At 37.2% G+C, this 16,754-nt stretch overlaps 2 protein-coding genes across 3 annotated transcripts; both read left to right on the top strand.

Moving 5' to 3' along the window:
* The first annotated feature begins 3,098 nt into the window (after positions 1–3,098).
* On the top strand, positions 3,099–7,505 carry LOC126622229 (probable sugar phosphate/phosphate translocator At3g14410). Of its 2 annotated transcripts, none has more exons than XM_050290908.1 (8): positions 3,099–3,477; positions 4,617–4,724; positions 4,816–4,850; positions 5,428–5,540; positions 5,758–6,019; positions 6,115–6,383; positions 6,814–6,975; positions 7,074–7,505. In XM_050290908.1, the coding sequence occupies exons 1-7, from the start codon at positions 3,376–3,378 to the stop codon at positions 6,936–6,938; spliced, it is 1,014 nt and encodes a 337-aa protein (XP_050146865.1). In that variant the 5' UTR covers positions 3,099–3,375; the 3' UTR covers positions 6,939–6,975; positions 7,074–7,505. The 2 variants fall into 2 exon arrangements, with proteins under 2 accessions (XP_050146865.1, XP_050146864.1); XM_050290907.1 differs by having other exon boundaries at positions 3,100–3,477; positions 7,183–7,505.
* A 702-nt stretch (positions 7,506–8,207) lies between these two features.
* Positions 8,208–16,541, top strand: LOC126622228 (ubiquitin carboxyl-terminal hydrolase 25-like). Its single transcript, XM_050290905.1, has 9 exons — positions 8,208–8,711; positions 8,802–9,315; positions 9,430–9,505; positions 9,629–9,721; positions 12,891–12,977; positions 13,083–14,176; positions 15,119–15,247; positions 15,812–15,950; positions 16,052–16,541. The coding sequence occupies exons 1-8, from the start codon at positions 8,522–8,524 to the stop codon at positions 15,912–15,914; spliced, it is 2,286 nt and encodes a 761-aa protein (XP_050146862.1). The 5' UTR covers positions 8,208–8,521; the 3' UTR covers positions 15,915–15,950; positions 16,052–16,541.
* Positions 16,542–16,754: the final 213 nt, after the last annotated feature.

Genomic DNA, 16,754 nt, shown 5'->3' on the forward strand with positions numbered 1-16,754 from the left:
GTAGAGAGGAAGAAAGAGAGAGTTCGGTGAGGGAGATAGAAATAGTTCCTCTTTCATTTCTTTTTCCTTTTTCTAATTTGTGACTGAAAGGAGGGAGAGATGGGATAGGTGAGGGAGTGAAATAATGGAGGGGTGCACGGGTAGGATAAAAAGGGGATCCAATGGATAGGTTTTTAGATTTCCTACAGTAAAAGGAAATCGAAATCTATCCGAAGTAGATATTTTTACACTTTAAAATCTACGCCTACTCGTACTAGCGTGTACAATTTAAATGCGATAGCGAGAACTAAAATGGAAAGCAATAGGATAAGTCCACGCCATTTGCCAATAAGGGCATAATCGTCAAATTACATATTCGGGGATAAATTACAAATGAAAATTAGGAACTGGTCGTCACAGTAAACTCCTGAACAACTACTACATGCACGAAACTACAAAAACATATGATAAGTCGTTGACTTAGGATTGTTATTGGGACACATGTTAAAAATCAGTTAAAATAACGGATTCTAGTGACACATGATAAGTCACTAAGAGCAACTCCACCCAAGGAGCCTTTCCCCCTGGCAATTCACTATTGAATCCACCATTTTGAACAGTAACTGCCTTTAATGAATAGTAACTGCCATTAATGAACAGTAATTGTCATTTGCATCTCCACCCTTGGAGCCCTCCCCCCTGGCAATAGGCAATAAAATATTAGTTTTTTTTGTTTGTTTAAATAATACAAAATAAAATTATTTGTAATTTCGGATAAGATTTTTTAAATCGTTCTCGTTGCACCACGTGTCATTTTATAAAAAAAAAATTATTTAGCGATGGATTTCGATAAGATTTTTATCCAATGTCATCGTGCCACGTGTCGTTATCTTTTGAGAATCTTTGACGATAGATTTTGAGAATCTTTGACGATAGATTTTGATCAAATAATAATAATGAAATTATTAGGTAACAAATAAATAATACAAACAAATAATAATAATGAAATTATTAGGTAACAAATAAATAATACAAACAAATAATAATAATGAAATTATTAGGTCACAAATAAATAATACAAACAAATAATAATAATGAAATTAGGTCACAAATAAATATTGCAAACAAATAATAATAATGAAATTAGGTAACAAATAAATGAAACAAACAAATAATTATAATCAAATTAGGTAACAAAATAATAATACAAACAAATAATTATAATATATTCTTACCTCATCCGCATAATTTGCCCCACTTCGAACATTATTACTAGCTTGTGTCAAGGCATCTCTCCACGTACTAAAGGAATGGCTAAGTATTTTCCAACGATTGGATATCGATTCTTTGGTTCTTTTCCCACTCATTTGCTCAACAAATTTGGTATGAATTAAACTCCACATTTCTCGCAATTGCATCTCATTACCCGTAACGGAATTATGAGTAACTTCAACCCAGCTAGTGCACAACGCAACATCTTCAAGAAGCGACCAATTCGAACCTGCATCAGTAGCCATTTTGTGGAAAAAAATTGGATTGAAACTTTGAGAGAAAGATAGGAATTTGATTGAAAGTAGTTGAGAAAATATGAAATTGTGGTGTAAGGTAGATGGAGAAGAAGTGGTATTTATAGAAAAGTAAAAACAAATTTTTACAATTTTTTTTTCAGATTTTTTACAACTTTTTCGGATTTTTTACAATTTTTTTTTAAATTTTTATTCAAATAATTAATCTCTGCCGTTGGATTTAAAAATTTTGAATTCCAACAGTCCAGATTGTGCCACGTGTCACAACGGTAACTTTTCTTAATTTTAAAACTATTTTTCCTTTTTTTTAAAATTTATAAAGGAGATTAATATCAACCGTTGATCTCAGATCGAACGGTTGATATAAAATCAGTTTTTTTTTTTTTACCGTTGTAAATCGGACGGTTCTTATTAAAGAACCGTTGGGATCTAACGGACCGTGGGAAGCCACGTGGCTTCCCAACGGTAACTGGCGCGCGGGCCATCCCCCTAAAATCCTGTCGGACGACGCGCCCCCACTAGCGAGTGAGGGGCACGCGCCTGACACAAAAAAAAAAAAAAAAAAGGCCGGACCCAGCCCTTGCGTCAGCCTAACGTCACAAGGCTCGGGGGCCAGGCTTGTCAATTTTCCACGGGCCTCCCACTCGGGCTCCCACCCTCACTCGGGCCCTTCCCCGCTGGAGCTGTTCCCACCGGCCCTCAGGCCCTTTCTCCTCCCCTGTCGCCCGAGCAACCAGCCTCCGCTGGACTTGCTCTAACACAAACAAATACAGAGATGCTTGTCAATCAGGTATATTGCTCTAGTGACCAAGAAATTGAATTTGCATACACACAACGACAAGTGTAAACCCCTAAACAATTATTATATGCACAAAACTACAAATGCATGATATGTTGCTAACTTAATATCGTTATCAGACCATCGGTTCAGAATTCATTTAAATAACAAATATAACACCACATAGATTAATCAAGTATATGAGTATGAGATGAAAATTGCGTCGACCCAACAAACACGATCAGTTGACGAGTGTACTACGAATTCGATTCGACCCAGTATAGTACAAAATAACAAACGTACACATCCATTGCAGAAAGCAAATAAGAATATCCTGTTTGATACTTACCCCCATTTTATGGAGAGGCTGCTCCCAAGTCTCGAACCCGAGACCTACCGCTCATGGGCGAAGGCACTTGCCATCGCACTAAGTGCGACCTCTACATGTACAGCAAAAACTAATTGAGAAAAATACGGAGGTGACACATGTATTATTGGGTGAAAAAGACAAAATTACTCTCGAGGCACACTCGAACTCCTACGCGCAAGCAACATACAATCAAGTTTAAAAGTGATCAAAATAGATATTTATTCAAAACCTATTTCATTCATCCTCATCCTCCCCACAAGGTAACATTCAATTATTCATTCAAAATATAATTAATTACCTAAATTAGTTGATTAATTTCCTAATTAATTAATTAATTTTTTAATTAATTGCAAGATATTATTTTGACATAATACCTTGCAATTACTCCAAAAAAACCACCATAAGTGGCCGGGCATTTTCTCCAAATAAGGGTCGGCCACACCCCTATAAATAGCTTCCATTTCTCCCAAAAACCTTTGAGTCCATTCTCAGTTGCGGAAATTTGCATCCACACTCTGAAACATTCATTCGGATTGCAAATATTTCCACCTCACTAAACTCTCTCAGTTGTAGTGAATCACCTTTCAGATCTCCAATTCGCCAAAGCACTTTTGCAAAACGTAATTACAAGACGGTTTTTTATGCTATTCGCAAACGCTCTTTTTACCGCGAAGTAGGAGTACATTATTGCATACCTCCGTCTGCAATCTCTTGGGTCGTCAATGGCGGATCGGCTGCGTAGTTTCTTTAAGGGCGAGGTCCTCACTTACGCCTATCTTCTTCTCTACATCGCTCTCTCCAGCGGCCAGATCTTCTTCAACAAGGTTGGTACGCACATTGCTTTTCATCTGTTAGCATAGCATTTGTCCAACATTTGGTCTTTTCGTTTGTTTGGTAGGCGGGAAATTTTTGGGGTGAATTTTCTGGGATGTGAAAATTGGAGAAAACCCAATTCGAGTTTGACCAGTTACAAGCGTATGGTGTAGTTTGAGATTGGTTTTTGGTGTTATGGAAACCCATTTAGTGTGATTAGTAGTAGTATTGTGAGTTTTGGATGAAAGATAAATTGCATGTTTTGTGTTTCTATTGATTTGGAAATTAAATTAGGTTTTACTTTTTGTTGAGAGTGTATGGATTTGGTACTGATGGATGATTTTGTTGGCTGTGCCTTTCTATTGAAAGATATGAAGGGAGACGAAAAGAAGCAGCTTTTCGAAGAAGCATTCTAATAAACTAGCTCGTACTTCCTAATTGCTTTTCCAGAAGCAGTTGTTGTGGGCTTTTGTTCTCTAATGTATTGCTGTGCATTAACAAATGGAGATAGAGAGACACAAAAAGTTGAGGAGGTGCTTTAAAATTTGCAATTGGCAAGAATTTACACAAAAAGTTCACATCTTGTTTTATGACCGTGCTTAATGTTTTGAAAGTATGGATATGGCGAAGACATGCATCTTAGGACCTTAAACTTAGCATGAAATGTATTGAGATCTAGAGAGAGATACATACATAGTTTACGAATACCCTGTGTTCAGGTATTTGATATGGTATTAGTTTCTCAAGAAAATCAATGGTTTTTACTTGCTTTCCCTCATCCTCTTTGAATCTGATTGAGGGCTGTAGATGATTGTTAAATTAAAGCAAGGGAAGTCAAGTACAGCTTTGGAGGTCTTGTTCTGGTAATGTCGATAAGATAGTTTTTTTTTTTAGGGAGGGGGCGGCTGGGTGGCTATACCTAACTCTACAGGAATTTGTTAGCAAGTACTTTGTATTGGAACAAAAGAATGATAAATTTTTTTGATAAAGGTCTACAGTGAAGAAATATAGCATCCTCTACATGTTGCGTTAATGCTCACCATGTCAGCATTTGTTTAATTTGATAACTCCTTGTTACTTAATGTTGATTTTTGGGTCTCTACTTTGAAAATATTACTCTCATTCTTAATCTTTAAATTGTGGAATGCAGTGGGTTTTGTCGTCCAAGGAAATAAACTTCCCTTATCCTCTTGGATTGACTCTACTTCACATGGTCTTCTCCTCTGTCTTGTGCTTTTTACTCACGAAAGTTTTTAAGGTATGCAGGTAACTAAATGTTGTGATAATCATTAAAACTGAATTTTCCATTGGTTCTCTTAAACTTATTTTTTTATTCTATGATTTTACAGATTTTGAAGGTTGAGGAAGGAATGACTGTAGAAATGTAAGTAAGGAGCCTCAAAGATGATATCTGTCGAATTTTACTCATTTTTGTGGAATTAAAGATGAATTTATGAATCTCTTTTGTGGCAACCAAATAATTAGGGATTTATGTTCGGATCATAGCTTGATGGTGCCAATGAGCTATTTTCATTGTTCAGAAGTATAAAGATAGTGCTAGTGACTCAAGCTCAATGATATTTGTTTTGGCTCTTAATTAAACTGACTCCAGCTATCTTATGAAGATTAAATATACTAGGAAAGTAAAACACACTAAGCCGTTGGTGTTTTAAAACCAACAAGTTGAATTGCAATATTGGCTAGCTAGTTGCTACGCATATGCAATTCCCTCCACGCTTGAAGCATGTGGAGTTGTTGATCCTATTGCTGACTTAAATTACTTTGAACTTTTTTCCTAAAAAATGAAAGAAAAGTACTTGAACAATTTTCTTGCTGGTACTTAACACTAAGATCATTTATCCTCCGACTAAAGTAACTGTGCAATCGTTTATGTCAGCTCATGTTTGTCTACTTTTTTACTGATTTCCCACTCAGAATCTAATGAAGTTTTAGTTATACAGATACGTGACATCAGTAATACCAATAGGTGCAATGTTTGCAATGACTCTTTGGCTGGGAAATACTGCCTACATGTATATTTCTGTTGCATTTGCACAGATGTTGAAAGCAATCAGTAAGTTTTCACTACTTTTTTGTTTTTTGATCCACTGTAAAGCCTCTGGGCATACGGAGCAATGTCTTCTGTGTTATTTGATGGTTGGCCCTTTGGCTGTACGTTTGTTCAGCAGTCAGAAAGTAGGTTGGTCAACAGGTCTGGCGATTGTATAACCATCCATCATGATTAGGAATTCTCTATCCAAGTCTCTGATTTCTTAAACATATGCATGCAGTGCCAGTAGCTGTTTTCATTCTTGGAGTAGCAGCAGGACTTGAGGTAATGAGCGGCAGAATGCTGTTGATCATGTCAGTGATAAGTTTTGGTGTTCTTGTGGCTTCTTACGGTGAAATAAATATCAGCTGGATTGGAGTAGTTTATCAGATGGGAGGAGTTGTTGGAGAAGCTTTAAGACTTATTTTTATGGAGATTTTTGTTAAAAGGAAGGGTCTCAAATTAAACCCAATATCTCTCATGTACTATGTTAGCCCGTGCAGGTACACATTTCTACTTTTAAAATTCCTCAAGCTTTGCCGTTCTGCTTATATAATTTTGTACACCTGTGTGATTTGAGTATTGAATTTGTATGCAGTGCTGTTTGCCTATTCATTCCATGGATCTTTTTGGAGAAATCAAAGATGGAAGAAAATAGCTCATGGAACTTTCCCCTGCTTGTGCTAACACTCAACTCTCTGTGTACTTTTGCCCTCAACTTATCAGTTTTCCTGGTGATCACTCATACAAGTGCCTTGACCATTCGCGTTGCGGGAGTTGTCAAGGATTGGGTGGTTGTCTTATTGTCTGCCATTATTTTTGCTGATACAAAGCTCACTCCTATAAATCTGGTCGGTTATGCCATTGGTAAGTATCTGACCTTGTCTCTTTCAAAGACTTGTTTATTTTCCAAAATAATTATTTGTCACAGTGATGGTTTTTGAGTTCTACATATTTCTGATTTTAATATATACCACCAGGTTATATGTAGATTGTGATGTTATAATAACCCAGAGGTCTCTGAGTTGATACTAGATTCCGATTAGTAGTATACAATTTTGAGTTTAAAGTGGCTTAGTTTTTGGGTGTTCATTGATATCTGATTGGGGGTGTTTTAGACAACAACACAGTGTTGTATCTTTTCCTCTTTTGAAGGGTAACGCGGAAATACCATGATATATTTTAAGAGTAATGTCGAGATGTTTAAATGCATAGTTTTGACTGACAAACAACATAACGAATTAAATATTATCTACAAACCAATACACATGATAATGATACATTAGTTTTTATGCAGCCATAGCAGGTGTAGCGGCATATAATAATCACAAGTTAAAAAAGGAAGTCTCTAAAAGCAACTCTGACGAACCTGAAAGTTCTCAACCTATACTAATGGCTGCACCATCAAATTCCGACAAGTAGCGATGTCACAGGAGCATTCAGACTAGTTATTTTTGAGGTATGTTCATTTAGCAAAATGTTTCTTCCCGAATCCATTACTTATCTTCTTGGGTTTTCAAACTGCCCCAGAAATTGATGAATTGTGTGGTACTGTAGTGGCCGTTGCAATTTACATAGCTGGATGGAACTCTATAAATAATTTGAGATTACGGTTTGTTGAAGCTTCGGTGGTTAAGGGCTTCCCTGTTTGTTATCATTGTTGCAGTTGCTCCTGTGGCGGTGTAAATTTTGTGGCGGTTTGAAGCAGAACTGCCATTCAAAGTATAAAGATGAGAAATTCACACAATTGTAACATCATCACAGAGGTAGGCATTTCAAAAGTTGGTATACTTCTGCTAATCATAGATGATTTGTATGCAAAGCAAGTGCCATTGTCACTGTCATAGAAACTCTCTGTTTATAAATTTCCTGATAAATCTTTACAGCTCACATTTGTATCACAGCATGGGCATATACGATGCTTACTCTCTGTACAAAGATTTATACTTTGAACCTCGACTTTTTCCATGGTAAATTATGTTCAGAGAAGTTTGTACCCCCTCCCCTGCTGCCGCTTAAACGGAGAAATTCTTCGATGGAAGAATCTCCTGTAAATGGCAGCAACCAAATTGTTGCACATGTAGAACGAATTTGTTTGGGCGGAGAAAAAAAATTTGATAGATATCCAGATTAAACTCGTCCGCTGATATTTTAACGCACCAAATTGTTATGGGCTTTGGTTTTTTTTCCCTCTCAAGACAAGTCGTGCACAATTGTGAAACGGCGCATGATCAAATTCTATACTGTTGGGCTTCTGAGACGTAACACACGCACCAAAAATACGGCGTTAGAATGCTGGCACGTGATATAATAATTTCTCGTTTTCAACTTGCAAATATCGTCTCTAAATTGTGTATATTCACGAAACTACGTTGTTGGAGGATTGGTCTTTAATTAGGAGATACTTGATATATGCAAATTAGACCAGTTGGCTAAGGCAACGTGTTAGCACCCTTGCATCTGATGCGATTCCTCTTCTTTAAATGCAAGATTGGATATCTTATTGTAAAAATCTGAATGGTTTAGAATCGCTCGATAAAGTTGAAAAAAGAAATATTATATTTGATGGGCCTTAGTTCGAATTAGAAACTTAATTAAACAACCCAACAAGGCCCATAGCCCGCCTTTTGCGACATCCGACTGTAGAGATCCTGAAGAGGGAAGACCAAATAATAAAGAGGGAAAATCAGGGGATTTTTGGGGTTTGGAAGGTAAAGGGCTTTTCCTGCTTCGTCTCCTCCTTCTTCTTCTTCACATCTCTCCCTCTCTCGCATGTCTCTGCCCGTACCCGCCTTCTTCCCTCTCTCCCACTCTTTCCTTATTTAATCCTTTAAAATTTTCAAAAAACAATTTAATATTATAATTTTTTTTTAATTCGAATTTTTCCGTGGGAAGAAATAGGCGGTATTGGTGGGGGGAAGAGATATGCGATTGGGGTGGTGGTGGTGCAGCATCATCATCGGAAGGGCGGCGTCGTGTGATGGTCGTCGTCGACGTTGACGTTGATGGGCCTGCAATTCCAATTGCAGATGAGTTGGCAGCCGAGTCTACTGAGTCAGAAGCGGAAGAATGGCCTGCCGCCTCTAGGGTTACGCAACCTCGGCAACTCTTGCTACCTCAACAGCGTCCTCCAGTGCCTCACCTACACCCCTCCTCTCGCCAATTTCTGCCTCCGCAAACTCCACACCTCTCTCTGTAAGTACAACTCTCTCTCTCTCTTCCTCTGTGATTTTGTTTGAATTCGAATTCGAATTCAACCGAAACGGCATTGAATTCAATCTGCAGGTGACTCTTCGGATGCGGAGCGGAAGCGCGACTGTCCCTTTTGCATTCTGGAGAAGCAGATAGTGCGGTCCCTGAGTCAGGATCTCAGTCCGGATGCGCCACAGAAGATACAGAGCTGTCTCGGGATTTTTGCCGAACACTTTCGGTGCGGACGACAGGAGGACGCTCATGAGTTCCTGCGCTACGTCATTGATGCTTGCCACAACACCTGCCTTCGGCTCATGAAGCTGCGACGCAATGCCACAGCCAACGGAAACGCTGCCAATGGCAATGGCAAAATGGCCAACGGCATAGGCAATGGGGAGGCGGCAACTTCAACGGTGGTGAAGGAGATATTTGGTGGAGCATTGCAGAGCCAGGTGAAGTGTCTATCTTGTGGCACAGAATCCAATAAGGTTGATGAGATAATGGATATTAGTCTTGATGTTTTGCATTGTAATTCGCTTAAAGACGCATTGCAAAGGTTCTTTCAGCCTGAGATTTTGGATGGCCAGAACAAGTACAAATGCGAAAGGTATCATCTCTCTCTCTCTCTCTCTCTCTCTCTCTCTCTCTCACTGCTTTTTCATGTTTTGGGTGCTTGTCCTTTTGTTTTGGGTTTTGATTGAGGTATTTATGCTGTCTTTAGTTGTAAGAAATTGGTGGCAGCACGGAAGCAAATGTCTTTTCTTCAAGCACCAAATGTTCTTGTTATTCAACTTAAGGTTAGTTTATTAGTTACGTTCTGATATATTTTTGCTATTAGGTGCTTAAGTTGCTCCATCCTGCCATTTTTACTTTCGTTCATTTAGTTTTCTTGACAATGCTTTATCGTTATCTGTTGATAGAGATTTGAGGGTGTACTTGGCGGGAAGATTGATAAATCTATTTCATTTGAGGAGTTTTTGGTGCTTTCAGGGTTCATGTGCAAAACAAGCAAGGTGCGGTCTAGACTTTAACTTGTCAGTTTAATGAAGTCATTGCATTGGATAGTGTATGGTTGCTTAATTGGAAAGCGAGCTTAGTTGGATTAGATACTGCATTAACAATGAACTTATTGAGCATAGCAACAATTACCTATTTTTTAGGACATAGAGTCCAAAACTTTGCAGCCTCCATGTTCAGTTGAACCCTTGACCAAATAACTATCGAGCTTTTTAGATCTTTGCAAATCATATTATATATAGTATACCTAAATATAATATGGATGTGTGGTGTGCAGTATTGATAGTAGTCAACCTGTACTAAACCTACAAAAAATACATATCTAGTTCTCTTCAGAGTGTCCCCAGCTAATATTGTTTTTTGCCAAATGAGTTTGTCTCCACTTAATTGAATTCACATAGGTTTATAGGATTGGTACAGTAATTTGTTCCAACTAGTAGTTGCTTGTGCTTTCTTAATTATTTTTTCTGGGTTGAATAGGTTCTTGTGCTTTATAAGTTTTGTTTGAATACAGTTGGCACTAGAAGCTTGTTGAAATCTACGTGATTCAGTTTGGAATGTTATGATTCGGTGTCATATCAGCACCTTTCTTACTTAGAGGAAAACAAAGAGGTTAGTTCAGCAGCCCTAAAGTTCTCAAAGAACCTAAGAACCAAAAGCGAATGCCATTGCAATCAATATTCAAGAGTTTCTTGTTAAGAGAAAGCTTATTTTCGGCAACGCCCCCTGAAACTCCAACTTGTACTCACTTAACCCCCTCAAACTTGATATGTCTCATTTAACCACCCCCCCCCGGGGAAACTCAATTTTTCTCTCTTCCCCTCCCCACGTGTGCATTCCCCTTTCCCCTGATAATGACGAATTAAAGGTTGAACAGATCGTTTATTTTAGAACCAATCAAGCTTAATTCGATGTGGAATCAAACACCCATTGGTGCAGTCATTGTCCTTGACTACCTTGATAGAGTTTACAGGAGATAGGGGAGGGACGCAGGGGTTGTCGGGAGAGTCTGGAAGGGGAGGTCGACGTTGTTGGGTGAGGAGTGAGCTGTGGCCATGGGAGAGAAAGAGAGGCTAACTGTAATTTTTTCCATTTAACTTAATTATTTTCATTTAGTTAATTTGTAACATTTGTTTTTAATAATTATTTTGCCATGTAGGGTCCACATGGCATAATTGTAGCATAGTAAGTCTGATTCATGTCACATCAGCTATTTTGACTGATTTATTAACAAATTTTGACGGTAGGGGTTAAAGTGAGACAAAAATTGAGTTTCAGAGGGTCAAGTGAGGCAAATTAAGTTCCCGGGGGTAACATGAGAATAAGTTTAAGTTCCAGAGGCTAACTATAATTTTTCTGTTTAACTTAATTATTTTCATTTAATTAATTTGTAAAATTTGTTTTTAATTAATTTTTTGTGCCATGTAGGGTCAACATGGCATAATTGTAGCATAGTAGGTCTGATTTATGTCACATCAGCTATTTTGACGGATTTATTAACAAATTTTGACTGTAGGGGTTAAAGTGAGACAAAAATTGAGTTTCAGAGGGTTAAGTGAGGCAAATTAAGTTCCAGGGGGTAATCTAAGAATAAGTTTGAGTTTCAGGGGGTGTTGCCATAAATAAGCCTTAAGAAAATACTCGAGACGGTGATAAACTTCTGATATTCTTAAGAAGAGTTAAGCCAACCGGCGGGTAATCAAGATGTTTGTTTTTGTTTTTTTTTAAATTACATTTCTGAGCCAACCAGTACAAAATGAGTGTAAATTAAAAAAGAACACAAATAATTGGTTAAAATATTTGCTATAATAGCATGTTCAATGTTTTCTTATTGTATTGTTTAAGTGATCACAACACAGTCTGGATGGTACTCCAGTTTATTAAGTATGTTTCTTTTTCAATCTGTGCATAGAGCGTCAGTGTGGGAGTTTACGTGGTTGGAGAAGGAAACTCCAATTGTTATCTTGGTTGATTAAGGGCTGGTTTGGTATTACTGTGCTTTGAAAAAAAAACTGCTTTTGCTGTGCTGTGAGAATAAGCTCATTTTTGCTGCTTCACGTTTTCAGTTTTTTTTCACCCAAAACTGTGAAAATAAGCTGTTTTTAAGTGTTTACCAAACATCTTTTTGAGCTCAGCTTTTTTTGATACCCACTTTTTATAAAAGCACCTAAGTACCAAACCAGTACTAAATGTAGGGCTACGCTTAAACAAAGAAAAATCTAGAGCTAGAAATGGGAAATGGGAACTGGATAGGACTGTAGAAGGGGTTTAGAAATTTAGACCAGAGATATCCATCTATTATCCACATGGTAGGACTAAGGCCTTGTTGAGAGGAGGTCTATATCCAACTCATCACCTGTTCTATTGAGATGTTATATATTCAGCACTATGAACGACTTATCTAGCAACCTCTTGCAGTCTAAAGAGGAAATAGACATCATTAACAATGCACAAAGGTGTGATTTCTCGGTGAACCTCTTGTTTATAGTCCCATTTTTCATGATCGATCTATGACTTGGGTTTTATCATCTTTTCCAGCTAGTCAAAAGACTTTTCTGCCTTCACGGGGAAGTATAAAGGAAAACAAAAATCCATTTGACTGCAACTTATATATGAAAATTACAATGCAGGCTTTATTTCTAGTGACAATTAGGAGATCCTCGAGAAGTTGTGTTAAGTTCGACTTATTCTGTTTTGTGTGCTTTATTGTAGTTTAACATGGCTGTAACAGTTATGTCACTGAATAGTAAGTTTTGTTTGTTGCATTCTTGTTTGAATAGGTCATTCTGATTTACATTCTGTTTGGGAAGCTATAATGTAGATGCGTCATGGTCTCTGTATTTTTTTTTTCTGGCATATCAATTAAATACATGTTGGATTGTTGGTGATTCCTTTGCAAATGTTATTTCTGATTCTTTGTTGCATATCTCCTTTCTTGTATTTCAAAATGAGGCAGTCCAGGTCTTGGTTATCTAAAAGAATGGTTTTGATGTCAAGATTCTATTCTATCCTTATAAATATTTCTTGATGCTAGTGCATGCGTTTTATCTGACTCCCGTATCATGAGACTGTTGTTTGTTTCTAATTATTCCTTATATATGGGTGATGTTGCAGACAGTTGCGTTTCCTATTAGTAATGATATTGACTTTTTAATTGCTATGCAGGATACGCGGCCAGAGTATAAGCTTTTTGGTACTATTGTGCATTCAGGCTTCTCACCAGAGTCTGGTCACTATTATGCATATATTAAGGTATCTGTTCACCTATCACCTTCTTTGCAATCAGTAAATTTGAAGCACACCATATCAACTATATACTTATCTTGTTTTATTTTGCTTTTCATAATCTATGTACAGGATGTCATAGGTCGGTGGTATTGCTGCAATGATTCATCTGTCTCACTTTCAACCTTGCAAAAGGTCTTATCTGAAAAGGTTTACATCCTTTTCTTCTCTCGTACCAATCAAAGGCCAGCATTGGCTAGCACTGCTTCCAATGGGGTGAGTTCTCATGATTGTAATGGTCGTGAAACATCTAAAACCCTGAAGTCCGCTCTTCCACCGAAAGGAGTTCAAACAAAACCTTATGATGTCTCAGCCGTATCTAAAGTTGATAAAGTGCCTTCCAGCCCACGGATGAAGTTCAATTTGAGCGGAAATTCCATCTCCAAGAGAGCACTCACAACTGATAATGGAATAACCGTTTACAAGAATCAATCCTTAGGGTCAAACGGAGAAAGATCTACTTCAACTGCTAATGGAAAAAGTGTTTACAAGAATCAGTCCTTAGGATCAAACGAGGAAAGAGTTCCTGCAACTGATAATGGAAAAATTGCTTACAAAAATGAATCGTGTGGGTCAAATGGGGAAAGAACTCCTGCAAATGATAATGGAAAAATTGCTGACAATAATCAATTATTAGGAACAAATGGGGAAAGAGCACGTGCAACTGATACTGGTAAAATTCCTTACAAGAATCAATCCACAGGATTAAATGGGGATGCAAAGGACTCAGTTAGTTTGGAGAAAAGTGAGAAGTCATTGTTGATAAACAGGGATTGTTTGAACAGGGGTAAAAGTCCTGCTATAGTTGACGGTAACAGTAGCCAGGCATCTTTATTATCACAAGTAAATGATGTAAAAGCTGAAGCCTGTGAAGGTGTTGATACAAAAGACAGGTTGGCAGCTAGGAAAGTGCCTAACAGTAGCCAAGCATCTTTGTTATCACGAGGAAATGTTGGTACTGGTTCAGTAAAAATTGAATCCTGTGAAGGTATTGGTACAAAAGATAGGTTGCCAGCTGGGAAAGTGCCTGATACGAGTGAATCGGAAAAAAGTGGTCTTCATGGCCGCTCTAAAGTGTCTGGGTCTAAAAGAAAATTTCTGGATTCATGCATTCTGTTTGCACCTGATGCTCAATCACAGGCAGAAGTTGAAGGACTAAAGGAAATGTATGTGACACTCTACCACATTCTTTGAAATAAAATGTCGGTCTATAGAAACTTATCTTGATTAGGATCAGGTCTTGAAATGTGGCTTAAGATGTGCTTGTTATGGATTGCATAATCTTTTGGAGTATTTATCTTACAGTATCTTTCTTTTCATACATCTGTCTACCATATCCCCTTCGGTTCTCCCATTGCCTTGCCAAAAGAAAGACCATTCCCCAAGTGATAAATTTTATGTTTGTTGTTCTATGAGTTCATAGCCGAATACTCTGTCAGGTCCTTAAGTTAACCTGCACTATATAGTTGGATTCTTCTGATAAATATGACATACTTTGAATGATAGTGTCTTTGCTGCTTTAATTTTACTTGTTTTCTTTATCAAGATTCCTTTTACGTGCGCCTCTAATTTGTTTATCTCATATCATTTTCCCTTGTCCTCTGTAACATCTGGACTTGCCTTGTTGTATTGTATTGCAAATTTCAGTCCGGTCAGGGTCATGATAACTCTGAGAAATTTAACCACGAAGAAATGAAAGAGAATAACAGAAGCTTAGAGAAGATGGAATTTCAGAAGTCTTTGTATATTACTCAATGAATTATTACAAGTCTTTTCTATGTGTTATATAGCCTCTCAACATACATGGACTATTACAATAATACCCTTTGTAACTAACTCTCTAACAGTATTAACTACTTGAGTAATAGTAGCTATAACCAATCGACAATCGACAAGTGTCAATTGGTTAATAGGTCATAGGTTCTTTTCAATGATGCATGCATTTTACTGTTATTTCTGTGTAACTTGAGTTTCTTATTAGCAAAAACATGTAACACTACTTTGTTTATTTTATAATTGGCTCAATGCCAGTCTGTATTTTGTTCCTTCAATTATTGCTTTAGTTATATTTTCCATTGGCCTAATATTTTTTTTTAAATGTTTATTAGTCTCAAGAAAGAAGCTTCTTCAGTTTTGCGATCATGTGGTTGGCTGGATGAAGTTCATAGTTTTATGCTTTCAAGGAAAAGATTATGTTCAGATCAAGTTGGAACCACTCCAAACAGCAACAAAGTGAAGTAAGTATTGTTTTTCTATTTTAACGTTCGTATGTAGGAAACTTGTTGATTCATGATGAAAGATTTTCCATAGATTTCTGCTGGTTAGCCTTCATAGTGCTGATTTTAATCAAATTTTGTTGAAAATTCAGTTCCAACTCTTTAAGTGCATTTATTGTATGCGTCTCTAGAATTTTTTGCCTCAGTATAATAGAAAAACGTTTTTAACAGGGCAAATTATTGGTCGAAGAAAGAATGCTTGTAGAACATTATTCTTTTCTCCGATTCATCACCTTTGTATATCCATCACATATAGTATATTGGAACCTCTAGAGACACATACATTAAATAAGCATGCATGAACCATTCCAACACCAAAATAAGGAGACTTTATAACAATATTCATGTAAAGGGCCTTTGGCATTTCCTATACAAGGATTCACTGCACGATTTTTGCCCAACATTTGTTTGGGTAACATTGCCATTTAAAATTGTGGCCATGACTTGCATTTGGTTGTGTAATTGGGTTTTTACTTTGCATTAACATGAAACATTGATCCGTCTGTCTCTGCCTATGCAATGCAGGAAGTTGTTGATCACAGATGCCAAATCAAGTTTTCTTTCACAAATACCCGCTTCTTTAAGAGGGGATTTAGTCAAGCGCATTCAATCATTTAGCAAAAAATAGCGATGCTATTTTGGTCCTCCATTAACTCAAAACATGGTAGGTTAAAGCATCCTTTTTATTATACTGATTCAAGATGTGTGAATGAGAAATGAGCTGGTGGCACAACGGCCTCTAATCGTTGACTCTTTAACTGGCAGGACTCGGTGTGTTATTTGTATATATACTGCCGTTATGAAGATGATGGGATATAGACCGAAGCCCTATTCAGCGAGTGCCGGGGTCAGTGGTTACGGTTTGCCAATGGCGATGTATTTTTGCAGCGTTGAAGATGTCAAGTTGAGATGAAAGTGCGGATTCAAATCTTGCTGAAAATTTTCTTGTTCCGCGGCTGTTTAGTTGGTTTCGAGCAGAGAACAAGTCGAGAATTCTATTCATTATGTACGATATCCTTTTCGCAGTTTAATCAGTATTTAGCCCTCATTTTTTATGGATCATCACAATTTTACTTCAGTAGGTGATCTTGTGTAGTTTGGATAATTAGATATGGATAATTGAGTTAAACCGTCTTAAATAGTAACTTCATCTTTGTGTTCGATTGTCTCTAACACCACAAGGGAAAATAGTGGAAACCATGGTACCCTTTTTTATTCACTATTTTGAATGATTAAATTTGTTGGTGGTTCACTATTCGGATTGTGATGTTTGTATTTCTTTTGCTTCTCTTAGTGGAAGAAGAAAGTGATTTTCGTACTCTTATTTTTTTCGCATAAAAACAAACAGGATTGTTTAGGAAAAATGGGCGCTTGGAAATATCATTTCCCTAGTGATTATACTCTTTCTTCACTAGTTTTGTAGTTAATAAATGAGCAATTCTAGATAGACTAAATTTTTAAAGCACAT

The sequence above is a fragment of the Malus sylvestris genome, chromosome 5 (genome assembly GCF_916048215.2).
Source record: "Malus sylvestris chromosome 5, drMalSylv7.2, whole genome shotgun sequence".
Taxonomy (NCBI): domain Eukaryota; kingdom Viridiplantae; phylum Streptophyta; class Magnoliopsida; order Rosales; family Rosaceae; genus Malus; species Malus sylvestris.